The 25743-nt window shown below is 46.1% G+C and overlaps 1 protein-coding gene and 1 long non-coding RNA gene across 16 annotated transcripts in view; one reads left to right on the top strand and one right to left on the bottom strand.

The window, feature by feature from the left end:
* LOC136993939 (uncharacterized) overlaps positions 1 to 11449 on the bottom strand; it is a 37298-nt gene extending 25849 nt beyond the window's left edge. For 7 of the 11 annotated variants that reach the window (XR_010886203.1, XR_010886210.1, XR_010886212.1 and 4 more), the window contains exon 1: positions 10789 to 11447. This is a non-coding gene — a long non-coding RNA (uncharacterized lncRNA). Of the gene's footprint in view, positions 1 to 8995; positions 9117 to 10788 lie in introns of all 11 variants that reach the window. The other 4 variants (XR_010886205.1, XR_010886204.1, XR_010886207.1 and 1 more) reach the window with 4 other exon arrangements.
* An 837-nt stretch (positions 11450 to 12286) lies between these two features.
* On the top strand, positions 12287 to 24578 carry LOC106500215 (tapasin-related protein-like). Of its 5 annotated transcripts, none has more exons than XM_067309606.1 (10): positions 12287 to 12831; positions 13340 to 13585; positions 15383 to 15610; positions 16373 to 16642; positions 18743 to 19084; positions 19238 to 19564; positions 20361 to 20441; positions 20726 to 20742; positions 20848 to 20888; positions 23362 to 24578. In XM_067309606.1, the coding sequence occupies exons 2-9, from the start codon at positions 13540 to 13542 to the stop codon at positions 20860 to 20862; spliced, it is 1326 nt and encodes a 441-aa protein (XP_067165707.1). In that variant the 5' UTR covers positions 12287 to 12831; positions 13340 to 13539; the 3' UTR covers positions 20863 to 20888; positions 23362 to 24578. The 5 variants fall into 5 exon arrangements, with proteins under 5 accessions (XP_067165707.1, XP_067165708.1, XP_067165706.1 ...); XM_067309607.1 differs by having other exon boundaries at positions 13337 to 13585; positions 23837 to 24578; XM_067309605.1 differs by having other exon boundaries at positions 13337 to 13585.
* The last annotated feature ends 1165 nt before the right edge of the window (positions 24579 to 25743 follow it).

The raw sequence follows: 25743 nt of genomic DNA, 5'->3' as shown, positions 1-25743 counted from the left end.
AGAAAAACAAGCAGAGGGAGGACAGAGTATGCCAAATTCAGCCCAACCTCTGTTTTTCTGCTTCATTTTCAGTGCAGGAGAGCAAAAAAAAAGTAATACTGTTCCTATTGGAGAAAAACAGAGGAATGACTGGATTGTCCCAGAATGGCCATTTCTATATGCCAAACTGCAGCCAGCTTCAGACTTCAGGTAACAGCAGGGAGATTCCAGCAGGAGGTTAAAGGAGGAAACTTTGGTAGCAACTGAGAAGGTGTGTGCTGGGGTTCTTCACAGAAAAAGGTTGTTTGAAACTGCAGAGAGGGGCTTGTATTATGGGGGGGGGGGGAGAAGAATCAAAGGGGAGACGGATTAGTGGTCAGAGCGTAATATAGCAGCACAATTTATCATGCTGTCTAGCACTTTACTACAGAGCTACACAATTTATCTCACAGACCTCAGTACTATGTGTGCACAGAAGACAGATCTATTAGCTTTCCTTTCCAAACTTTACTTTCCTATTGGACATATGAAATATAGCTAGAAACATCATGGAAATTAGAGACCGTGGAACTGGCCCTAAGATGATGGGAACTGCCAGACTTTTCGTCAGCCCTTGAACCTTAGCCAAACCTTTGTTTGTCATTATTGGAAGTACACAATTATTCAATGATTTTCTCTCTGTACCTTTCAGTGGCAGATGGAGTGGCCAGCTCCATCTAGACGGGGACAGCACTGCTTTTGGTTCCTCTAGCACTCTAAATATCACCAGAGGTAGCCAGCCTTGAAAACAGAAGTCAAGAGATCTGGACTTTTAATGATCCCGGCTGCAGTCTAGCTTGGACCCCCAACCTAGAGAGTGCAAATGTCAGGTCAAGTCCTTTAAAAAGGACAGGCAGCCTCCATAAACAACTCAGTCACCCTATTTCTCTTTCAATAATCCAGCACAAATTTACATGCATGAAGACCAGAGGCTTCTTATCCCCTGCAGTTATCCCCATCTAGTACATTATCTGTATTCTGACTTTATGTAAGGCTATTGCAGCTATGTGACCTCCTTATCCATCCTGGGGCTGCCTCTATTCTTGTTAATGTGATGGAAGCTCCCACTTCGATATCCATTTTCAGAAGAAAAGTACAACTCCACGGAATGAGGCTTTCCTAAGATTTTCCAGTCCTCTGTAGCAGTGCTGCATTAACAAAAATTTGGCTGAGAACTCCCTTCCTTCCATAACAGTTTGTTGCTTCTGTATAAATGTCTTTTTCTAGAATACCAACAGAGCTGTGACGACATGGTAGGTAGAGATCAGCAACTGATCCAAGATGCAGGGGACAAGTTCAGCACTGGCACAGCAAAACCGCAGATTCCCCAGAATAGAAATAACCTCATCAGAGAAGAGCTTAACTCATGCAGTGACAATGAGGAACAGGGCTCACCAAAGGTAAAGAAAAAAAACAAGGGGAGAATGAGGGTCAGAGGGTACTGAAGCATTAAAGGAACCAACCAAGGAGCAAGATTACACCTGCCAAAGGGAATAACTGATCAATAGTGCCATTCCTTCCCAAGGAGCAGATGTCAGTGCTGCTGACAGATAAACCGTTTCTTCCCTCAACTGCCTTCCTCTGCTTTTTCTGTATCTCAGGTGGGGCCAAGGCTTAAGAGCGCTGCAGGTAAAACTGTCAGCTTGAACAGCATGCAGACAGCCTAGCTCATCTGCTGTACCAGCACCTCTCTGATCACAGTACCATCCTCTTCTCCAGAATATCGGCTTTCGTTAACAATAAATAAGTCACTAGTTTCTAAAGTGGCAGATGAAATCTCCCCCAAAAGGCCCATTTTGTCTTGAAGACACACTACAAATTCACACAGGGCACCCAGATGCAAGCAGGAAGCTCTCACTACATGCAAAGCACAGCTCTTGCCATGCTTTTAAGTGGAAAACTATGAAGCAGTGAGAATCCTCACCACAGAAAAATCCCTAGTTTTTGCAGAAAATGTTCCCTAAATCTGTTCTTGTGATGTGACTGCCTTCTCTGCCATCACCCTTCCCTTTTGCTGAGCTGCTTATGGGATTAACATCTAGATCAAACTCTTCAGAAAAATCAAAGTTCATACAAATCTGTCACCAATCTTTTTCCAAACTGTGGGGGGAAAAAAGCTTCATGAAACTTCAAAGAGTGCTTCTCAGTTAATAGTTAATTGGCAGCATTTTTCTTACTGCAGCCAATGAAGACAAATGCAAAGGGAGAAGACCCTGGAAGGCTGTTTTTTTGGAAAAAGGATGCAGGCGTTACACTCATGAGTCTAGAAGCAGCATTGCCAAATTTTCCTACAGTAGTTTAGGATGGTATTGCCTCCAGCAGCCCATACAGTCCCTCTGCTAAGGATTAACCTCTCCAGCACAAAGCCAGAAGGACCTCCTAAACCTCATGGTTTATGCCAAGGCTCCAGGTCTTCCCTGACAGAAACTGGATGAAGGCACCCAGTCCTATTTACCTCACTGCAAAGGGAAGTAACCTCTGCAGAAAGTGGAAACACCTTTAATACCTTCAGCAATACCCAGCAGGGCAAAAACTGAGGCCCTGCAGTATTCATATACATAACATAGAAAATGATATACAGATCCAAGCTAACTTATCCAACACACTCTTCCACAGTACTATGCCTAGTACTGATTTCCAAATATTTTTGCTCCCCTGTCCGTTTATCTGAACATCTCAGATCCTCATCTGGATGAACCCAAAGCTAGAGCATTTCAAGAGATTGAGTTATACCAAGTGTGAATTCAAGGAATGAATTTTAGTCACATTTATATATTTTTAAATCTTGCTGAATGGAAATATAAGGTTTTTGTTGCTTTTGTTTTTAAAGGAGGCTTACTCTAGACTGCCCCAGGCACAAGAGCCTATTCCAGCAGCTGGAACAAGACAGAGTTTCTCAATAGTGTCTCCAACCTCTGGTTACATCCAGAAATCCTACTACAAAACGGAATCAGGGTGTCCCTGCTGTAAAAAGACAACTAGATCCAGGATCCTGTCCCTAAGGATTTCTTTTCAGGCTCAGTGAGTATTTACAGCTCCTGCTGATTACCCATGGAGTGATGGGTTCTGGGCATTTTTTAGGGAAGAACCTAAAAACTACCTAGCTACCACAGTAGCTAGTATTACTCAGTACTCCCAATGGCTGAAAGAGGTCTTCTGCTGATTTAAACCAGCATGGTACTCTCATAGTAAAACTGACTCTACTTACACTAGCTAGCCCATGACTTGAATATTTTAGCAGTCACTGTACAGGGAAGGAGATTTACAGGCCTTGAAGGGAGTCAGTAATGCTCCTTTCCTACTCCATGGATCTGTCTCCACCAGGTGTACATCCATTTGCTTCAACAACTGGTGGATGTGTCCTGAAATCCAAGTCATTTCCTCTGTGTGCTGCAAATGCGATAGACCGATTCCCTGGTACCAACGCAAAACAAGGAATAACACCAATGTGAGCACTGCTCTAGTGATCTGCAACTCGCTCAAGAGGCCGGGGACTCAAGAGCAGCAGCCTGATTCTCAAAGAACTCCAACGATGTATCCAAGCTGAATGCTCTTTTACCATTTATTGTCTAAATCTCAAGTATATAACATGGAAAGATTTCAAGCAAACCTAATTTGTTTCTTCTAATTAGGACAAAAATTCTTTGAAATTGTAGGATTTGGTAAAGTTGTAAAGGAAACTTCATTAACACCATGAAAACAAAAATGCCTTTTTAGCTTGTTGCAAAGCATGCTGTTGACATTAAACTTTTCCTAATATGAGCAGAGCAGTTCAATTTTGGAGAAGCTGCTCTTATTGTGTGCAAGTTTTGAGGTCTACTTGCAGTATCTCCAAAGTTGCAAACAAAGATTTTCCCATTTTAGTCAAGCATGTGAGCTCTAAGCTCCTACGACTAAAATGATTTATTTTTCTTTCATTTTCAGGTTCTACATGCCACGGTGTGCTAGGTTTTTATTTTTCAGGTATGAAGCACTGGCACACGAGCCAATGCAGAAAGCTGTTCTGTGACAAAGCAATGCTGCCACTCTGTGGCTCCTGTGCAAACGACCACAACCAGCCACTGCCTGCAATTCAGAGACTTTGGTTTTTATATTGCTTGCTTTCAAATAAAATAAAGCACTTAATCCTCATCCTCAATACATCAGTCTTACATTCAGCATAGATCAGCTCAACTTGAAAGATCCTTTCATCCTCTTTTATGGTAAGTTAGATTTGGGCCCTGTGTGTTAACTGGACAGGCAATTATGAAACGAAATGAATGTTCATCCTAAAGGATCTACACAGGAAGAAAAATGATGGTTCTTTGCACTGGCCAGTGATGCTGAGGGATTCAGTATATTGTTCATTCAAGGCATTTGCACTCAGTTCAAACAGCAGCTTCCTTTTTATTAGTACTAAGAAAAATTAGAAAGAAGATAGCACCGGTCAACAGTAAACCTAAAGGACAGTACCAAGGAGGTGAGAAACTCTCTGCCACTGGGAGCTTTTCACTCAAGCCAGTCTTTCCCACTCCTCCCTCCAAAAACAACAGCAAGAAAAAAATTAAATTCAGATTCAGGATACTGGGTTTAACGCAGGAATAAAAATCTCTGCCCGCTGTTCCAGGAAAGAATAGATTACTTCTCAGAACAATTGCTCCGGGCCTTTAAAAATCAATTGCCCTTCACCCAAGGCAACATTCACACCTACAACAGGGATCCAAATGGATGGTCTCCACTGACTGTGATAACAGATTTGCTCTCATTTGCTTTTTGCTCAGCAGATGCCTCTTTCCAGGGCAGACTGCCTGAACTGTAGTTTAGAAGCCCAGAGTCTGTGCACACATCTTTCACAACCACTACAATGAAACATGTATTTTTGTTTTCATTATTTCAGTTCGAGTTTGGGGTTTTTTTTGTAGATTTCCTTCAAGCAACATGAAACGAAAACTTCCTGGCATTGAAAAAATATAAACAAAGTCAGAAAACCCTTGCTATTTGCCAAGAGTTACAATGGGCACCCTAGATTATACAGCAATATTCAGCATGGACACAGGCAAAGCAGCGTCAAACACCAAAAAATTTGATACAGAGAATACAAGTTCCAGTATCTTTTGGCAAGCGTTTTGGATTTCCCTTCCTCATTCTCCCCTTTCTTTTTATAGCTCAGCTTCTTCCCCATCTCCTATCCTCAAGCATCCAAGTAGAAAACAAGATTGCAGAGAAGACATCTGACCAAATAGTCTCTCCTGCCTTCCAAAATAAAATCGAAAGCTCTTAAGAGTAGCTCTGAATACATTGTGTTAAGGTAGTACATGCTAACGGATAAACTACAACAATGCTGCTTGCTGAGCCTACACGCCCAGCACTGCCGCCTGCGGATCTCCAGCACCCTCGGCACAGGCTCCTCGGCACACGTTCCCCGGCACCCTCGGCACAGGCTGCACTGGCATCAATGCACTAAGTTTCTTACTCTCCGTTCAGCCCTGACTCCAAGCATAGCTAATGTTTTCAGAACTTCAAGGCTGGACTTCCAAAGGCTTTTAGATACATAAGGGTGGGTACAGGAGCCCCCAGCCCCCCCCCCCCTTTTAAGCATTTGTGGCTAGCTGTCCAAATACCTTTGAAAACCTGCTACAAGCCCTAAGCCTCACTTTCAGAAGTGTCCTGGGAACATCAGAGCTTGACCACAGCTGCCTCTCAGTCAAAACAGACTCTTGAGCAGTAAGGCATTTTTGATAACAGGGGTCAAGTCATGAAAGTGCTTTCGCAAATGCTATACATTGTCGCCCACTGCAGGGAGGAGAGCAGGAATTACTCCTTCACTTTTCCCTTCTGCAAGAGAACAGACAAGGAATGCGCATCAAAAGCATGGTCACCTCGGTGACGACAGGGAAAGAAAACAGGAGTTTTCCTAGAAAACATTGGTTTGGTCATAACTACTGCAACAAATGAAGCAGCTGCAGAAAAACCTTTTCAGTTATTCATTTGGAAGAAATAGTCCAGAGTGGTGTTTTTAAACCACCAGGCAATAATAGGACCTTCACTGGAAATTTCAGATAAGAAACCATTCCCTGAGGGCTGGCAGTGCCATAAAGAGTCTAGACCCAGTTCAGATTTAAAATAAATCAAACTTTCTTTTGGCTATTGACACTGGCAGAAAGTGCTAACACATCCACACACATGCAATTTTCAAACCCACTTTGTTCTTTGATGTCACATCTCTCCACATATCCCCATCTTAATGGCATTCTGAATCAGCAGAGACAGCAAAAATGCCAACATCATTTCTAGGAATAGAGCCAAACTCATTAAATTAATAAAGTAATGTAAATGGTATAATGACTGCTTTTTCTGCATATGGCACCAAGCTCCATAACAATTCATCAATACCTATAAAACTGTCCTGCTTAGTACATGTAAAGATGCAGTGTTATAGTAATGGAAACCTCAGCTCAATTATTAAAGCTAAAAAATTCTACAGCTAAGCATAGTTGCCAGCGCACTCTTGTTACCCAACAATGTAATAACGAGGAAGCTATTACTTATCTCTTTCCCTTGCGTTGCTTAAACTATTAATCATATCATCATTTCTAATTTTATAGGAGCTTTCTGCAGAAGGAACCCTGTCTTCTACCTAGAAAATACAATGCACATGAAAAACACTATTTAAATAAGACAACTGATGCCTGGCAAGACATCAAATTACCACTTTAAATGTTGCTTATGCAAATACATCAGGAAGTACTAATGAACTGTAATCACTTTTGCACGTGTCTTGTTATCTTGAACTTTTGGAGCTACAACAATTTACATGAGATGCTAACTCATCTATGGAGTCCAGACATATTTTTAAGACGTTCTCTGATAGTTTCCATTAGCTGTTGTGTTTTGTTCTGAAGCTCTGTGGATATAGGCTCTGTTTCATTCAGCTGCTCAAATATGCTGTTATCTGGAAGATCCGTGCACACGATTGTATAACTTGCCTCCCAGACAAAAGCGTCTAACCCATGAGTTGGGTTAGCCTGTCTGCACTAACCTATATTCTGACAAGACAGGACCCAAAGCATGCAGTCTACATCTTAAAATGTTTCTCTGAAGTCAATACAAGACAACTTGTAGATTACTTCTCTGCAAGAGGCAGAATAGGACGCTTTGTAACCGAGAAAGGGGCAATGCTCATTTTTTAAGGGTGAGAATAAACTCTCCAAGACATTATTCAAATACAAGAGTGTTTTATCAAGTTAAAAAAAAATAAAAGCAGAGGATTATGCTTTCATTTCTGTATTACCAGCGCCACCTTCTGCCCAGAAGAGGAATTATCTGAGTTTCAAAAGCTCCAAGGAATAAAATTGGAAACTGATGAGTTTTTTCTCCTCTTCTTTCCCACTCACTTTGGAATATAGCCACTGCTGAAATTAAACATTGGAAGATTTATATTTTCAGTGGCTCAACAGCTTATTGAGTTCTGTGTTTGAAACACCTACATGTGCCAAAAACTTCCAATTTTACAAAGAAAGTACATCAGTGTCACTGTGCTTTCCATAAATTCATACGCCTTCTGAGATGACATGTCATGAATGAGAGAAATAAGCATCCGTTGTTATCAAAAAAATCTAATGGAAGCATAACTCTGGCTATAAACATCAAAGCCTCTTGTTAAACAAATCCACAGGACCATAATTTGAACAGGGATAGTTATTTTTCTGTGTCATCCTGAGTCTTTTCCCAAAGAAAGGTTCTAAGTGATTTTGAGTTCCATTAAACTAACTGCACAGCAATGTGTTATAGTAATTCATGCCTATAGTGCCCTGCCTGTCATTTTGAAGTGCACACCTCATTCTCAAAATACTTGACTTTATCCAATAACATGTACAAATGACTGCTATGAAGATCAGCCATAAATAGTTTTTTCATATTACATCAATAGTTCACAGACATAAAATAAATCCATAACTGGATTTTCCTTTCCCTAGTTCCAAATTTAAATAGTAAAGCCAAGCATGCTTTCCATAAGCAGCAACCTTGATTGCTTCTTAAGCCACACAATTCATCAATCAGAGCTGGATCTGAACCAGTGACCTAGAAGAGATGCCTTGATTTCATTGTTCATTCTACTTTCCAAGAGTGGCTGGAAAATTACTTGATAAATTACATTTAGGAGGTGTTTTAATGACTAAAATTCAGCATGATTATCTAGTACACATAGACTTGCATTAAAAAGACAAGACCTTATCAGCTTCCCTAATAGATGTACTGCACCCTTCTGCCAAATCTGATAAGATAATATGAAACAGCTTTAAAATATCTAACAACATTTAATTGTCATTAGAGTGAAACTCGTTCATGCACTGATGATGACAAAGTTGAGCGCATCATAAACAAAGCACACGCTACAAATCACATCAGACAAACATGCTGAATGCTCAGATCAGACTAATGGAGACATCTGTCTTCATTTAGGGAAGCAATTACAGCATGAACTGAGATGGTACCAAAGCAATCTACATGCCAGCATGGGAGCGTGTCAACCAGTGGCACTGGACCATTCAAACTTACTTTGAAAGACCTGAGGGGAGTGGATTGCCAAGTAATCCAATTTTTCTGCAGACTGAAGAATTTAAAACTTCTCAGCAGAACTGAATTATACGAGTTCTGGTGAAGAAGCACCAGAAGTTCTGATGCTCTGAGTATGAGATTCAGGAGGCAGCAAAGCCTTTCCCTGCACTAAAGCAAAGCGTGTCTGCCTCCCTTGCTTCTGGGACTACCTGACACATAAGGTCCCAGAGAGATAGACAGACCGTAATGCTTCCCCGGGAACATACAAGATGGGGAAGAAGATTGTGATGGAGAACAGATGTTCACTGATGCTTATGCTGAATGCATGAGACTTGAAACAGGCTGTATTTATTCTTCTTCCTCTGTGGACAATCAGGAAGTTAGCATCCAAGAAACCTAACCAGAGATGAGCAACTTACTGCTTCGCGCATACTATTACCTAGTAATGAGAAGACAGTCTCAGAAGCTGACACTCGAGATGAGAACTATGTGCTCAACTTTGGGCCTGCCGCAGAAAGAACGCTTTTCTTCCCGAGATCCCAGCACAACAAAGCGGTACCCTGTTGCAAAGACAAACCCAGGCACAAGCTGTGTGAACAGTGATCTCTGCATGGCTGTCCAAACAGGCATCTAAAGTACAAAAGTCATGTAGTACCTTTCTGCACTTTACCTAAGCACAAATGCTTAGAGGTGCACACATGCACTGAAAGTAAACAGCATGTTGTTATACCACTATTGCATTCAGCTGAAATCATGTGGCTCTGCCATTCTGCATCCAGCCTATAAACACTCTACGAGAGCTAGGCATATCTGGAAGCCGGAGCTATTTCAGTCTGCCTGGCAGTTTGCTTAAGAGAAAGCAACATGACAAACCAGGCTCTCCGTGCTTCCGGCAAGCTCTGAATTGAATTAATTTAAATTTAAACACAATCTTCACTTTTCTGTAGCTTTACAAAGAGAAGTGGTCTAAGAATGTCTTTTATAGATGTGTTTGTACTTCACAAATTTGTTTCATTCTGAGAAAATGAATACCTGGGGAAACCCCGTCTGCTAGGAGAAAACCTGTTTTTGAGTTCTACTGGTAGGAAATTTTAAGTATCCTCATTCACACTGAACACATGCTAGCTGCTGCTATTCCTAACCCCAGAAACTGTCACAGAACAGAATTGTGACAGTATAGACCACCGGGCAAATACTGCACAAAATCTTGTGTACCTGGATTGACACATCTTTTATACAAGGGAAGGCATGCCTCAGAGGCTTGTAAATTAAGAGGGAACATCATATACTGGCATTGTTTGCACTTCCAGCTGTACCTACAGATCAAAACCAAGAGAGTAACACATAACCCACCTACTCATGACTTTGTATTTCCCACTGTTCCTCCTGCAAATAGAAAGGGTAAGGAAAGATAAGGGGCTGTAGGAACAGGGCCCTTAAACGTGAGGTTCCCCACGATTCTTGGAAGACTAAATGCAAAACCTCCTTAGGCAAGAGAACCATATACCACACAAGTGGTTTAAATGTCCTTTTCTGAACTTTTTCCAATAGAAAGGTAAGTATCTGGAGGACAAAGTGCATTGTAATGATATCATATCGGATCATCTGGTGAGAACAGTCAGAATCTTCCTTCCTCTATTTAAAAGCACTGAACACAGTTTTGTCACACTCTACTTCAGTCTAGGAGCGAAGGAAAGCCCACCTCCAGGTGCCTGCCAGGGAAAGAGGCACCTAGCGGCTCTCACACCGCTTTGCACAACCCTAGGATGATTCCCTCTGCCAAGCTCCCCCAGGGAAGCAGATTTAAATAACCAGAAGACGTCTAACAAAGTGGTTTGCACGGAGAGAAGTCTGCGCGGTGTCTGGATAAGGTCACCATCCCTCCTGGCGCCGTGCCGCTTGTCCTGACAGACCACGGCAGGCTCCCCAGCTCCCCGAGGATTTATTACCTGCTCTGGGCACTGCTGCAGGCGGCAATCTGTGGGTACGGAGGGGGCAGGCAGCTAAGAAAACTCTGCGGCAAAACTCACGTGAAGATTAACTGGAAATTAAAGGTCCTAACAACTAAATAAGTGGCACAGAGTCTTTGTGGCACTTCATTTCTACTCCCAGCTGTAAATTTGCAGGTGCAAGCAATGACTTCCACAGGAGTCCACGCAAAGCGCGTGCTTCATCCCAACCTCTCCTAAGGAGGGAAACCTGTTGGAGCAGAAAACGCATCTCCTCACTTACCACGCTTCCGATTGCCGCGAGGAGCGGAGCACTCAGGGACATGCTCGAAGGGCGCGTGGGCCGGGAGCGTGTCCCATGTCACCGGCGGGGTGGACACGCAGCCAAGACCCAACGCAGGCCGGACGCACAGCCAGGAGCGTGTCCCACACCACCGACGAGGGTCCTCCGTGTTTAAAATCCGGCCTCGCGCTGGGAAAGGCTCGTGGCGCAGCGATCGCGACGCCAGCGATGCCAACAGCAGCTCTCGCACCCGAGAGCGAGCGGGGCTTGCGCTTCCCCCGATGCTTCTGGAAGGCGGCACACGAGCCGCCAGCGAACCCGGGCTCGGGGCCGCCGCGAGTGTCCCCTCTCCGGCGGGGACGCGCGGGCGAGCTCGGCTTTCCCGCGGTGACGGCGGGAGCGCTGCCGCGACAGCCGACCCGGGGCGGCTCTCACCGCGCCGCGGGGCCCCGCCGAGGCGGGAGGCAGCCCCGGCCCCCAGGCCCGGCCCGGCGGGGAGGCGAGGCAGCCCCCGGGCGGGGCCACGGCGAGGGCGCCTCGAGCTTCTCCGCCCTCAGCGACTCGGAGCTGCTACAGCCAGAGGAGCCGGAGCCGCAGTAAGCGACGACCCCCCCCCCGCCCCGGGCCTGGGCCAGCGCGGGGCGCCGCGGAGGGAGGGAGGGCGGGCAGAAGGGCGAAGCAGTGCGCGGCCTCCCCTCAGGGCCCCTCCCGCCCCCCGGCCGCAGCCGCCGCCTCCCCTCAGGGCCCCTCCCGCCCCCCCGGCCGCAGCCGCCGCCTCCCCTCAGGGCCCCTCCCGCCCCCCCGGCCGCAGCCACCGCCTCCCCTCAGGGCCCCTCCCGCCCCCCGCAGCCACCGCCTCCCCTCAGGGCCCTTCCCGCCCCCCGCAGCCGCCGCCTCCCCTCAGGGCCCTTCCCGCCCCCCCCCCCGCAGCCGCCGCCTCCCCTCAGGGCCCTTCCCGCCCCCCCGCCGCAGCCGCCGCCTCCCCTCAGGGCCCCTCCCGCCCCCCAGCCGCAGCCACCGCCTCCCCTCAGGGCCCTTCCCGCCCCCCCGCCGCAGCCGCCGCCTCCCCTCAGGGCCCTTCCCGCCCCCCGCAGCCACCGCCTCCCCTCAGGGCCCTTCCCGCCCCCCGCAGCCACCGCCTCCCCTCAGGGCCCTTCCCGCCCCCCGCAGCCACCGCCTCCCCTCAGGGCCCTTCCCGCCCCCCGCAGCCACCGCCTCCCCTCAGGGCCCCTCCCGCCCCCCCGCCGCAGCCGCCGCCTCCCCTCAGGGCCCTTCCCGCCCCCCGCAGCCACCGCCTCCCCTCAGGGCCCTTCCCGCCCCCCGCAGCCACCGCCTCCCCTCAGGGCCCTTCCCGCCCCCCCCCCCCCCCGCAGCCGCTGCCTCCCCAGCCCCGCGCGTGACAGGCTGCAGGCAGCGCCGCGCCAGCCCCCACAGCAGCAGCCTCCCCCCCGCGCCCCTCGAGAGCCCCGCGGCTCCTGCAGCCCGACCCCGAGCTCGCTCCCGCCCCGTCTCCTCGGGCAGCGCCCGGGCGCTCTTGTGACTTACAGGAGCTCTGGGGGAAAAGGCAGCGTTTTGTCCGAACCGGCAGGAGGCAGCGCTGCAGGAGAGGTGTGCACCCATCCCCGTCTCCCAGGCCTGCGTCCCTCTCCGCTGGGCCGAGGCAGCCGAGCAGCTTCCAGCACCGCTTCAGGTCCCTGCTCACACATGCCAGCTCCAGTGGCTTTCAAGCCAGGAGGCAGAGCAGGGGCTTGGCCCGTTTTCGTTGGCTCACGGACTCGCCGCGGCCTGCAGGGAGCCCGGGGCTGACAGCTCATGCTGCTCCTGCTTGCGACCCGCTCATTCGAACCCCATTTCAGGGATGCTTTCCACCGCGCTTGTGGCAGAGCCACTCCACGGCTACAGACGCTGCCGTGGCCAAAGTGACCCGAACGATGCTCTCCCGCGATCGGAGCCGAGGTCCACGACACCATGGACGCGCCTACAGGCAGCAGAGAAAATGTAAAATCCTCGGTCTCCTCGCCGCGATTCCCGTCCTCCAAGCAGGTACGCAACCAGCCGAAAGCCACTGTGCTCTCAGCTCTGTTTTTGCGCACCTTGCTAGCCAGGGCCCTGCAGGCTGTTCAGTTCTGCAGCTCCAGTTTCCAGGAGCCTGTTAACACTGAATTTTTCAAATACATTTACCCATTTCAGGACCAATTACTATTCAATCAAGAGAAATTTTAGCTAGTCAGGCTAGCTTCCTATTCTGCTTCAAAAATAAGCATCTGTGAAACCAGGAAAGTTCACAGGGATGAGATGATCACCTTCCAGGAAGGGCTACCAATACCTTCTGCATGCAGGCAAACAGAAGGACAGTTTAAGTTCTCACTTGACTAATACTCAGTTTGCTGGTTGAGACATGTCGTAAAAGAAAACCTCTGCTTTATTAGCTGCAGAGGTGCAAAGGAGACCGCACCGGCAGCAATATTAGTGCTGCACAAAAATCAGAAGTCCCTATGAAACATAGCAATATATGTATTATGCAGCTGCTGTCTTTTATACCTCGCAGCAGGGCGGATGTTTAAGTGCTGTGAAACGGTTAACGCCGACGAAAGCTCAGCGCCGCTCTCCCTGCGCCACGCCAGTCCCGCCCCGTGACTTGCGCGACTTGCACTCGCAGCAGCCTGGAGAAGCGAAACCGAAAATGAGCCCGAAGTGCGGGGCAGGAAGAGGCTGTGCAGGGGGCACCTTGCTGCCTCCAGCAGCTCCACCATGAATTACAGAACGTACTTGGTAGCCGGCTGCTTTCTGTGCATTGGTATGTACCACTTACTGTCTTGCTTTGGCAAAGGGGAACGCGTTGCTGTGCCAGGTGCTTGTGGGTTTCTGGTTCACCACTGGAGCAAACTATAAAGCTGAGAATATCTTTCCCAATGAGACTATAAAACCACTAACTTCTGAACCAAATGTCAGCTAGGATGTTTCAGGAGTGACTGATTTCTTGTATTTTTCTTGCACTTGTTCAGCTTGAAATGTGTTCATTCAGGAATGTGAAATAATCAAGACCTTGTAAAATGTTTCAAGTGCACCTCAAAACTGACTAAATAATCTTGACTTTTTTGGAACTGAAACAAACCCAGAAGTGTTTTCATGAAAGTAACTCAGTTTTGCTACTATTTGGCATGGACTACACAAAAAGCTGACTCAGTTTCAAAATTTGGATTTGATAAAAGTGAGTCCAGCCTCTGCTTTGCCTAAGAAACTTAAAATGGAGCATGTTACACTGAAAATGCAGTGTTTACACACTTTGGAGGGGAGGGTAAAAATATTTGCCTTCAGTGCATAGTGTCTGCAGCAAAGCCAGGGACATGGTTACCTTTTTGTTACTCAATTTGCATATGTAAAATTGGGCAGATCTTTGTTTTGCATTAATCTTGTAAAACTTAGCCCTCTCTCCTCCTCTTTCCTCCAGATAATTTAACAGCCATTCCATGGCAGAACATGTGAGGTTTCTCACTATTGTTCTCTGGCAGGTTTCCCATTCTTAATTGTGTTGTCTGCTTCTGTCTGTTCCAAAAAGTATCATTAAGCAAAAATCATTCTGGTTATATACAGCTCCTGCTGCTGAGTTGAATATCATGGCAATATTCACACATTCTTATTCCCTGCTTCCTCAAACAGCTCACCATGAAAAAATCTGTACTAATACAGAAACACCTATAAATTAACATTCTTATTAACATCCTTGTAATATTACCCTTCAGGCTGCATTTAGCCTCTGTTCTTAAACTCTATAGAAAAATACCATCCTTACACAAAAGGGATTCAAGGAATTGACAATACATTTTCTGCAGCTGGGAAGTCATTTGAAACTGCAGAGTACTTTTTGCTGTTCCTTACAGAGCAGAAAAGGTAACTTCTGCACCAGCAATGTTGCCATGTTTCAGAGCCCTTCATATCACTTGTCTAGGTGAGGGAAGGCACAGCTCCCAGGTCAGCAGAGTAGCTCACTGCCCGAGTCTAACTCCAGCACTCAGTGCAAGCATCAGCAATTCCCACATAACCCTACCACCACCTCCCCCATTTGCTTCTTAAAAACTCTGCAGGTTCCTCAATCAGCCTGACTTTAATGTTTTCCTCCTCTTCACCACCAGCTTGCACAGTAAGTTATGTGGTTTTGCTGGATTTCCATGTAATAATCCCTAAACTTCAGGGAACGGCACTTTCAAAGGACAGAGTGTTACCTGTCTATAGAACACCTTAAGATAGTACTCAAACATCTAGAGGCCTCCAGCAAGATGCAATGCTTCACTCAGAGCAATTTCTTTCTGCTTTGCACTTCGGATCATTATTCTTCCCTTTCAACTCACATTCAGCTTTTCTCTTTTAAATAAGATGTTCCATTTTAAGAACTACTAAAAGGAAGGTATTTGAGTATGATGCTAAAAGCAAAGAACACTCCCTGACATAACCCAAATGCTGTGGGCTAAATGGATTCCTAACACACATAGGGTACTGGCTACACAATTTCCCCCCTATCAGTAAGCTAAACTTTGTTAGGCTTTTAAGAGCAGCAGTGACATTTTAAAATGCGTGCATGGCCATTGCCTTTCAGGAATCGCAAAGAACCTGAATGGAATTGCTACAGCAGGTTCAAGTTTCAGGAAAAGCAGGCAGCTTGCCTGTGTGTTTGAGACAAGCAAAATCATCCCCCTGACAAAAGAGTTAGAGATTATTAGGCTGAATGTCAGGCTCCTGCTGAGTGGAACTGAATCAGAAGAGGCTCGAAGATCTCACTCAGAAAACCATCCACAAGACAATATCCCCTCATTTTTTGTAAAAGGTGAGTTATTTGCACAAGTCAAGCGAGCAACTTTGGCTCCCGATTGTTGTGAGAAGTCACAGACACCTTGAGCAAACAATAGCCAACATTCTGCAAGAAGAGGGGACAGATCTCATACTTGGCATCCTCAGGCTGCTCACCACTGATAGAGCTCAAAGCATTGGGGAATAACAGAGGTCCCCCTCTGGTCCTTTTTGCCATGAGCTGGGGGTGGTATCTGTATCAGTGCCCAAACTGAGGTGATGTTACTTGCATCCTGGTTAATTGCAGGATTCAGGGGACATATTTACCTTTTAGAACATTTTTACCCTTACATTCCCTCTGTTTTGGGAACTAAAGGCATAGAAAATTCAGCATCTCAAAACTCGGTGCCCAGCCAGATTTCAGATTCCTCTGAAGATTTCTCCTTGCACTTGAGAACATTGCCCTGTGATACAGTCCGAGTCAGCTTCCAGATTTGTCCCCTACTAGACACTGAATAAAACAGGAGTCAGGCACCACCTCCTTTCAACCCAAGTCCTCAGACCCTGTGTCATTCAGTCGGCTGGATGCTGCACCTTGCGTAAGTCAAACAGAATGGCATGTCTTAACTCAGAGGAACTTGATCCCTTTTGGGGAACTCCTACAGTAAGAGACAAGCTATACTAAGTACAGAGCAAGACTGCATAGGAATGCATGAAGAGTTGTGCATAGGCAGTGGACTGGTTATAATCCCAGTTAATCTTAATGTACAGCAAAATAAGTCTGTGTACTTTTTCATAGAGTCCTCACTGGATATTCTTCAGCATGCAAATGAGGATATCAACACACTCGACTGTAGGATCAGTGCATATTTTACAGCTAACACCCAGATCATCTGGCCTGGGAGAGAAATCAGAGCCAGCAGTTTGGACTCTTGGTTCATCTGCACCATAAAACACACAGCTGAAAAATACATGACTACGGCCTTTCTTGTGCAAACCCACAAGGAAAATGAGAACCACAGTCAAGGACAGCTTTCTCCAGGAATTGCAGAGCAATCACATGTTTCAGGTAACATTCATTAGTGAGATGATAGCTTGTGTTTCTGTAGAATCCTCTCCTAGAGTGTTTTACACTCTATTATATAAATGCAGCTGTCAAGGGCATTGCGACTGCAGTCCAGGAAGTTTGGTGAATAACCAGCAGTGTGATATTTCAGTTGTATCCCATGAAACTTCAGATACAAGACATTTTCAGAAAGCTTAGGTAGAACAGTCTGCTTTTCCCTCTCCCTCTATGCCAGGATGTTAAGAACTCCTATAGTAGTTCTACACATTGCAACAGTTGTTACTTCCTTCACATACCTAGGTTGTGGATTCCTGTGATTATGGATCTCAGTTTATTTTTAAAAAGCCTCATGAGTTTACAGATAGCTCAAGCTAACTTTCTAACATGCTGTAAGATAAACTGCTTTTATTGAAAAACGTATGTTCTCCCTTATGTTGAGGATTATGCCTACTTTACAGAAACAAATAACTTCAAAGCAGCTTCTCAAAAGCATAATTGTTTTCTATTTATAAGCTTCCATACCATCATCCCTAAAAGCCATAACAAGTACTTAAACCAACAAAGCTTTAATATATCCACATGCATTAAGACTTGCATTCGTTTTTCAGCACAAAGAACGCTTACATAGTGTTTACATTGGAAACAAGCTCTGCAGCATGAGCTACTATTTTAAGGTTAGAGAGGAGTTTCAGGTAAAGAAACTGAAAAAAGTTGGTTAGCTGACATGCTCAAAAGGACACTAAGTCAGTGTCAGAACAAGGAAATTCACTCCCAATTTCTGTCTCCAAACCACAAACTTGCATATTACTTAACACCACCCCCACCCTACCAGGATCTTTTGTTGTTTGGTGGAAAGATATACACCTACAGTGCTTTAGAAACAGGGGGAACAGGACTTTGAGGTCAGGCACAAAAGGGTATGACCCCACTGCTGCTGTGGCAAGGACCAGGTCCCCTGGGTAAGTCGGGAGCCCCCTCGCTCCCAGGGGGCTGCAAGCAGCCTCCCCCTCCTCAGTGACTCCTTCCATCACCAGGACCGCTGCTGGATTTAGAACAAGAACAGCACTGCAGCCACAAGAGTAGGTAGTCAGCAGCAGTGTTCAACACCACACATTTTCAGAGAGAGCTGCACAGCATATCACAGGCACATACAAACTCACTCTGCCTACGTTTCAGCCTTTTCATATTCTCCCATTCCCTTGGGCCTACATCAAAACCCCCTCCTTTACTAAAGCTGGATTTAAATTATTACTCACCACAGTAGCAGGCACTTTACTACAACTACAGACCCCTCACTACATCCAAGAAGATAAAACGCAGCAGAATCTCAGCTCAGAAATCACAACATCCAGAGAAGGAGAGCCCTTTGCAGCACTCTCCTTCAGGCAGCATGGCCAGCTTTGCTGCAGTCACCCAGCTGTTTTTTATAGCCTACTCAGCAGGTTAATTAGGCCATTCAGCTGACTTTGACTGGCCACCCAAACTGTTTGGATACTCTTTATTCTTCCCAGCTGGTAGCTGCCCTGTAGCTTATGGTGAGATCACACATAGTCCTCTGTGCACATTCCCCCTGTAGCTTTTAGGGTCACAGTGGCTTACTAAAGCAACAGTCAGTGTGGAGGGAAAGAAACGCTGCTTCATTAAATCTTCTACTACAATTAAGAATTATGGAGAAATTATTGCATCTATTATTCTGTCGCATAAAATGAGACAAGAACAAAGATTAATATGGCAGTGGCCCAAGAACAGAAGAAAAGTGCTGTAAAAAGGCTTTAGGGAATATTAGACTCTGTTCTTCCTTACAGGGCCAGCAGGGTGACAGCCCCTCATCGAACTTGTAATTTCCTATGGCTTTGCAGAACATGGGAGGGTCTTGTGGCCTGCAAGCCGTGAGGCAGGGGTTCATCATTTGCACCAAGTAGTGAAATAAGTCATAGGCAAATTAGCAACTGAATCTCTTTTTTGCTTTGAAGCAGATCATAAAGTTCATGGTCTGTAGTACAGATTCACTTCACTAGATGGCAACTCGTACTCATTTGTATTCCTCTGCCTTTGCACAACTGTCCAAAATCCATCAGTCATACTATGGCTTTTGTCTCACAGCTGTGTTCCTGGTGCACACAAGACCCTCTGTAGTCCGCTCAGCCTTGTCTAAGGATGTCTTATTTGATTGTGCCTTCTCCATCGATCACCAAGCAGATGTGACCATCCAGTGGGTATTGCATCGGAAAGGGGGGCACAAGAAACTCATGTTCACTTACAATGGTTCCAGCAAGCAGGTGGAACACATGGCTGACCGAGCTGAGATGTTCCTAGAGGAAATCCCCAAGGGAAATGCTTCTCTGTTACTCAGAAACGTGGAAATGAGAGACGAAGGAACGTACTCTTGCTCAGTGTCAGTTTCTTCTCTCACTGGGGAACAGGCAATTCAGCTGCAAATAGAAGGTAATAGGACGGGCTTTGGGGTTTTTTGTATTTAAGTATGATGGGGAATGCTTGAAAAAATGGCATATAAAACTGTATTTAGTTTTGTTCAGTGATGGGGATAGACTTTATAAGTTAAGAGATGTAGCACTGTAATAAATTTTCACTCACCAGAAAAACCCACAGTGATCGTCAATGTTAACTCCCTGTCCCTGGTGGAAGGAGAGCAGTACAAGCTGATCTGCGACATCAGAAACTATTACCCGCTTGACGCCCAGGCTCAGTGGCTTCGAGAGCTGAAGGGATCCAGGAAGGTCCCTGATGTGGTGAAGAACGTTCTCTCGAGCAACCACAGACAGAGCAGCAACGGGACATACAGCTTCTCCCGATACTTCCTGCTCACCGCCTCCCTGGAGGACAATGAGCACACGTACACGTGCCGGGTCGACCATCAGAGCCTGCAGGCCCCTATCAGGAGAAGCGTGATTGTGCAAGTGAGAGGTACACCACTCACCTGAGGAAATTTGTTGTCCCCTACGCACTTTACCCATGGGAGAGCTGGTAGGGGAACTTTCCACTGATCTTTCCCTTTTCTCAGTCTTTCCCCTCTCGCTGCTGTCACCCCTTCCCCCCAAAATAACCCAATTTCCAACTAAATATTCCTGCAGATATTCAGTTCTGTTATCAGACTGTCTGTCATCTTGATGAAAAACAACAAAATAGACTCTTGATCGAAAATTAAATGAAAGAGGCAAACCATGGTTTTTGACCAAAATGTCCATTCATCAGGGAAGTCAGTTCCCAGCCAGTTCTGCCCCATAATTAACATTCATTTTCATAAGGAAGAGTGTTGTCTCTTTTGAACTGTCTAACAGATGCCCTTGGCAAAACATATAGAATTCCCTCGACAAAACACATTTTAAATGTGTTGTGTTTTTCTTTTTGTCTTGGGCAACTTAGGAGATAATCTTTACAGAGAAGGTTGAATGAAGACTTCATTTCAGTCATCAAATATCAATGGAAATCTTGGGCTGTGGCATTTGGGGTAAATCAGAATTCGGCTTTTAATTCAGTTGGATCAGTTAACTGATAAAATGTCTTGCAGTGCTACTGTGGTTACAAGATTATTGAGTATCAGCTAGGTTTGTTCATATTTTATCCCTTTGCATTAGAATTTTATGATGGACTACTGCAGTATGTCTTGCCCATGAGTATGGATAACAACTTGTACCAGGCATCAGACATCATAGGCTTTATTTGTCTCTACCATTGTTTTCTTTTTTTTTATGGGCATAAGGTACCTCCATCATCTGGGTGCTTCTCCTCCTCCTTGGCCTCTCTGTGTGCCTCGCTGTGGTGCTACACTACTTTTACAAAGGTAAAATAAATTCAGGTGTACAAAAATCCAGGCTCAGGCTTTGGGAAAGAAGGGAATCTGTGGGTGGTGGTATTTCTGTGCCATCCATTTGAGGTGCTCCTCAGAGCCTCAGGCAGGATAAATTAACAGAGCTGCTCTGAAATCTGTAGAGCTGTCCCCATGTTTGGTAGCTGAGGCTCTTCCCCAAGGCCCAGTATAGCTGAACTGTATTATTAGTGCTGGAAAGTGGAACCTGTGGTTTGTCCTTCTTTTATTCAAAATCTTTTTCTTTTTTTCTGCCCTAGTGAAGAGCACTGCTAAGGTAGGTGTGGTTTATGTTTCCCCTTTTCTATCTGAAACACATATGACCTTTATGTGTTTTCCATTTTTGCTCTTCGCTAATGCATTTCTCTGTTTTACCCTTCAGCCCAAACCTTACTAGCCTACAGGACCTTTAATTCCAGACAGGTAAGGAGCAAAGCCGCCAGGGCAATGTGGAGGTGAGGCTTTCCCAAGCACTCAGCAAAGCCTGATGCTCTCCAATGGCAGCTGAAGGCTGTTTGCTGGCAGGAGCAGAATTACACCAGCGCAGAGCACTTTGTGCTTTGTATTGTTAATGGGATTGCTCTGTTCCAGCAGGCAAATGGTTGGGATTTTCCACAGCCCTGCATCACTATGAGCAAGTCCCCTATCCTCTCAGGGCCTCTGTGACACCTAAGGAAAAGAATATTTACTTGCATTTCTAAGCTGTAGTGAGTTTTCACTCCAAAACTGGTTCAAAAGTGCTGTTTTAAGTTCTTTCCACTTATTCCTGAAAAGAAGTAACAGAAATATTTGCTTGTCCTGTTATACTTCAATTTGCTGGTAGAATCAGAGGATAATTCTGCATGTGTTTTACAAGTAGATTTGCATATGGTACTTATGGTATATACTAATGTAGGCACCATGCATAAGAGGTGTTTCATGGCCAAGCTTCTATTCGTAAGAGCCCTACATTATTGCATCATTGTCCTTTAAAAAATCTTAGCTAAGGGAGTCTTCAGAGGTTGAAAGCAACCTGTGTCTAAAGAGCACACAAAAAAAGGCTGCGTGCCAAATCAAGGAAGTAGGATGGAAAATAGAAGACCACTGTCTGCCACAGGAACTGCAGCAGCAGTTGCAGTCAGACAGGATAGCCTAGCCTGAACTGGATCATACAGGAGTTTAACAAACCCTCTGCCTGCAAGGATCACGCTATGAAGTCTTAAATGGCTTCAAAGTTATCAGGACTTCAGTTTGATGCCTTGTCAAAACTGCGCAATCCTGGAGCAAGGATTGCTGGAACAAGCGAGAGGAGAGCAATTGAGACAACATTTTTTTCTTGCGACTGTGGTTACCATGGCAGTAGGCTTGGGGCTCTCGGATGCAACAAACACATAAAGCAGGGAAGAGAAGACAATAAAAATAAGCATTCACGCAGTGTAAGAAGAGATGAAGACTTGATCTTCAGCTCTTTATGCCATCCAGTCTTGCTTCAGTCTTTTTCTTCTGAAACCTCTTTCCCTGTGGTAGTTATTGTCCCCTTGCCTGAGCACATAACACTAATAACATCACTGAGCATATCCCAGGAGCAGTATCCTATTGTGGTAGCCAGCAAGAGACATCTTTGGGCTAGCCATTGTACATTGTCCTTGGCCAAAAACAGTCTAAGAGTGGAAGGAAGGGAATTTTATCCCCGAGTGACACATAGAAAATGTCAAAGGTTGCACTTGTGAGTCCAGGGCCAGAGGTGGAATTGAACCTTCGCTCCTGTGTTTCGGTGGGCAGTGGGGTGGTGTGCCCCGGCTTCATGGGCGGCTGGGAGACGGCTGCCTGTAGCTGCTTTACCCAGGAAGAGCTCCTTCTCCACATTTGTGTAGCTCTCTAGACCCCCTCGGATGTCTCACCCAGTCTCCTGGTCTCCCTTTTTTGTGCAGATGAGTTCCTCGGCATGAGGAAGGGTCCATCGCCACGTCCCAGCTGGGACAGCGTGGAGCAATTAACTGATGTCATTGCACTGTCATACAAACTGCTCAGTTTCCAGCAATTTAAATACTGGCAGGAGGGAACCAAAAAATCACTCAGTCCAAGCAGATCTTTTGAAAGCAGCAAATTGTCATGAAAAATGTAATTTCCTTCAAATTTTTCAATAACATGTTCAGATTTTTAGGATGTTTTCCTATCAAAAACAAGCCTCATGCCAGCACACTGTGAGGGTTGTGTCTTGAGTCCGTGCAATCATTCGCTACAGTTGTGTGTGTGTTCCTCATAGTTTCTGAACCAGTTGGCTAGTTCTGACAAAGGGTTACAACTTTCAGATATAATGACATTTCTGCAAGGTCATTTGTTTTAAATAGCTAGCCATGTGGAGGAAGAAGGCCTTAGCAAGGGAGAGGACACAGCATGAGCTCAGGTGTTACTACAGAGCAGACAGCTGACAGGGGATCAGGGGAGAAAAAATGGGAAAACACATGCAGGACAGGGAGAACCTGTGATAGATTTCCTTCTTACAGGAAAAGCTTTTGAGTGCTGTATTGTCCCAGAAACCAGAATCAATCAACCACAAAACACAAATTTGTTCATTTTAATTTTTTTCTTCCCTTTTAGTCTGCTCTACTTGAGGTTAAAAAGGGGAAAGATTGGTTTTCTGACCAAAGGAGAAAAAAAAGCCATAAAAAGACATGAGTGTTTATTATGATCCATTACAACAATCCAAAAAAAAGTATCAATGAAAAGCTCAAGAGAGGAGAAATATCTCCAGCATATTAAAATATATATATATATATATACTTTTCTGCCTGCAAATACCAATTGTAGTAAAATCAGTCACTAGCTATGTGTATATACACCAGGACTGATGCTCTCCCTGTTCCCAACCCTTTATAAAATACTTGTTTCAAGTTGGTTTTGCTGTTCTCCTCAGGAAAACAGAAACCCAGGACGGATAGTGGAAAGAAGTGACTTCATCTTGGACTAGATTTGCTTTGTTTCAGCCGGAGATGGGATTTGGCCAAACACAGATTCTGATTTGGTGCTGTCTCATAATCATCTTCTGGGCAAGCAGAGAATCTGGATTTGGTAAAATATCCTGCAGATTTCACAGCTGGGAATAATGACACAAAGTTTCAGCGGAATGCACAGCTGGACCCAATGCAGTCTGCACACAGGTTTTAAATTGGATGAACTGTGTTGGTTTTTAAATGAGGCAGCAGATGCTTTGGGGGTATTTTGCACATACTCATTTCTTGTTTCTACACAGTAACAGGTTTCAGCAGTATAGTCAGAGCTAACATCGCTTTGTCTGCACTGGCATAGTTAAGGCTGTATAATGCATGTAGACAAAATCATTAGGGAATGTGGCCTGCAGTCGTGGAGTACCCTATTGCCCTGTATTTTAGGTGGTCGCTTTTGCCAGCATGCACTAGCTATTCCCGGTTTTACTGGGGAGCTTTTCGTGCGTGTTGCTCTGGTGAAGCTGTGAGACCCTCAGCACGGTTCAGGAACTGAGACTGCAGCAGCACTCCCGGCCGCGCACGCTCACCCGTGCCGCACCTGCGTGCCGAAACGCTTCTCCGTCCCCGCGGCCACCCAGCCCTCTGGCTGAGGCTTCCAGCGACGCACACGGCCGTCTCCCACGCAGCCCGGGGCCCCGCGCTGGCATTGGCGCGAGGAAGAGTCCACCGCCGTGGCCCAGCTGGGACAGCAGGGAGCACCACGCTTCGGCGGGTGCTGTCGTTGCTTTAGTGCCTCCTTCCTTTGTCTTACTTTTACCTGGTTTTCTCTCCCTCAGAGCAATAAGGTGCCTTAAAATACCCAGCATGCAGACAGGCTCCTTGCACTTGTGCTCTGCAGTGCTTTACCATATGCTGTCTGCTGTCCATGGCGGGGAGGAAACCGTCTGCAATGTATTGCGAGGCTGATGAGATGAGATTACGAGGGGCAGAGACGGGGTCGGACTGTGTTTGGCTGTTTGGTTGCTCTTGCAGTAGGGTGGAAGTGAGGCTCAGAAGTGATGGGAGACTGTTTTATTGTTTCATACCAATGTAAATAAGATATGCCTGTCGGTTTCCTTAACTGTTGTCACAGGCAAAGTGGGGAGCTGTAAGAATAATTTTTACAATAAAGATTCATTAAGAGGAACCGAAGTTTCCAGGCTGTGTTGTATTCCCAGTTTGCTGTTACTGGCAGAAGCCAACGGTTCTGTGCAATGGAAGCTGACACAACTCGCCTCGTTCCGGGTCGACGCGGGCCCGTGCACGCAGGGCACGAGATGAGCGTCGCGCAGGAAGGATTTTGGTCAGAAACGTGGCACAAGGGTCGCTCTGGAGGAGGTGCCGCTCAGCCCTGTCTGCGCAGGAGCTTGGCGCGGGTGCCGGTAGCTGCTCCCGCGCAACGCTGCGGCTCCGTGGGGCGCTGAGCTCGGGCTGCGCCTCCTGCAAAAACCTCCGTGCACCGTGAGCGGCTGCGCCTGGCGGGACCCCAGCCCGTGCCGCCCCAGCACCGCAGCGGGAGCCCTCGGCGAGCCAGATCCCCCCCTGGTGCCGTCCTGTCCTCACAAAGTCACGTATTTTACTCCCAAAGGTACAGCCGAGTGCATTTGTTCCCCTCATTACAAAATGTTAAAAAAAAAAAAACGCACACACTGGCTAATAGTTTTGTTCTGCATTCAGACTGAGCCGTGGGGAAAATTTCCCAGACTGGCTGCCTCCAAACAATAACAGCTCTTTTCTTAGCGTACCAGGAGGAAGAGGTCTGGGAAATTACAGGGTTTGAAAGGGTGCCTGAGGAGCTCGAGAGAGAAAAATCCAATTTCATAGTTAGCTCACAGAGGACGTCCGCAAGACAGCCACGATGCCAAAGACTGGCGGCGCGGGGTGCACTAAGCTGTTTTAGGCAGACTGAATTGCTGCCTGTTTATTTTCTTTGCCACATGTGGTCTGGCAAATGACATGGACAGATTTTATTTCTAATGCTATCACTAAATGACTTAGATGAAGCTTTCTGTGGCACTAATTCTGGTTCAGAAAGCGTATTCACTTGTTTACAGTCACTGTGTTTGAAACAGAACGATTTGGCCTTAGCATTACTAAAATCAGTAGAAACGTCCCGATTTACACCTTATGCACTATGACACTCTTACTTTTGCTAGTGACTGCATTTAACTTTACACAGCTTCAAATCAGCAATACGTCACCCACGGTCCTTGCTGTCGCATGGTTTTTACAGGCATGTACGGAAGATCACAGGCTTCCCAAAGAGCTCAGTAGAAGCTGCTGCTTTATGGACATACACAGTGTAGTACACA

Source organism: Apteryx mantelli, chromosome 22 (assembly GCF_036417845.1).
Source record: "Apteryx mantelli isolate bAptMan1 chromosome 22, bAptMan1.hap1, whole genome shotgun sequence".
Taxonomy (NCBI): domain Eukaryota; kingdom Metazoa; phylum Chordata; class Aves; order Apterygiformes; family Apterygidae; genus Apteryx; species Apteryx mantelli.
This window is presented reverse-complemented; position numbering and strand designations above follow the sequence as displayed.

Bases quoted from the DNA above. Each gene is read 5' to 3' on its own strand.
- LOC106500215 (XM_067309606.1), top strand. From the start codon at position 13,540: ATGAATTACAGAACGTACTTGGTAGCCGGCTGCTTTCTGTGCATTG. The intron at 13,586-15,382 runs GTATGTACCACT...ATTGCCTTTCAG, and splicing joins CGGCTGCTTTCTGTGCATTG to GAATCGCAAAGAACCTGAAT. The intron at 15,611-16,372 runs GTGAGTTATTTG...ACTTTTTCATAG, and splicing joins CCCCTCATTTTTTGTAAAAG to AGTCCTCACTGGATATTCTT.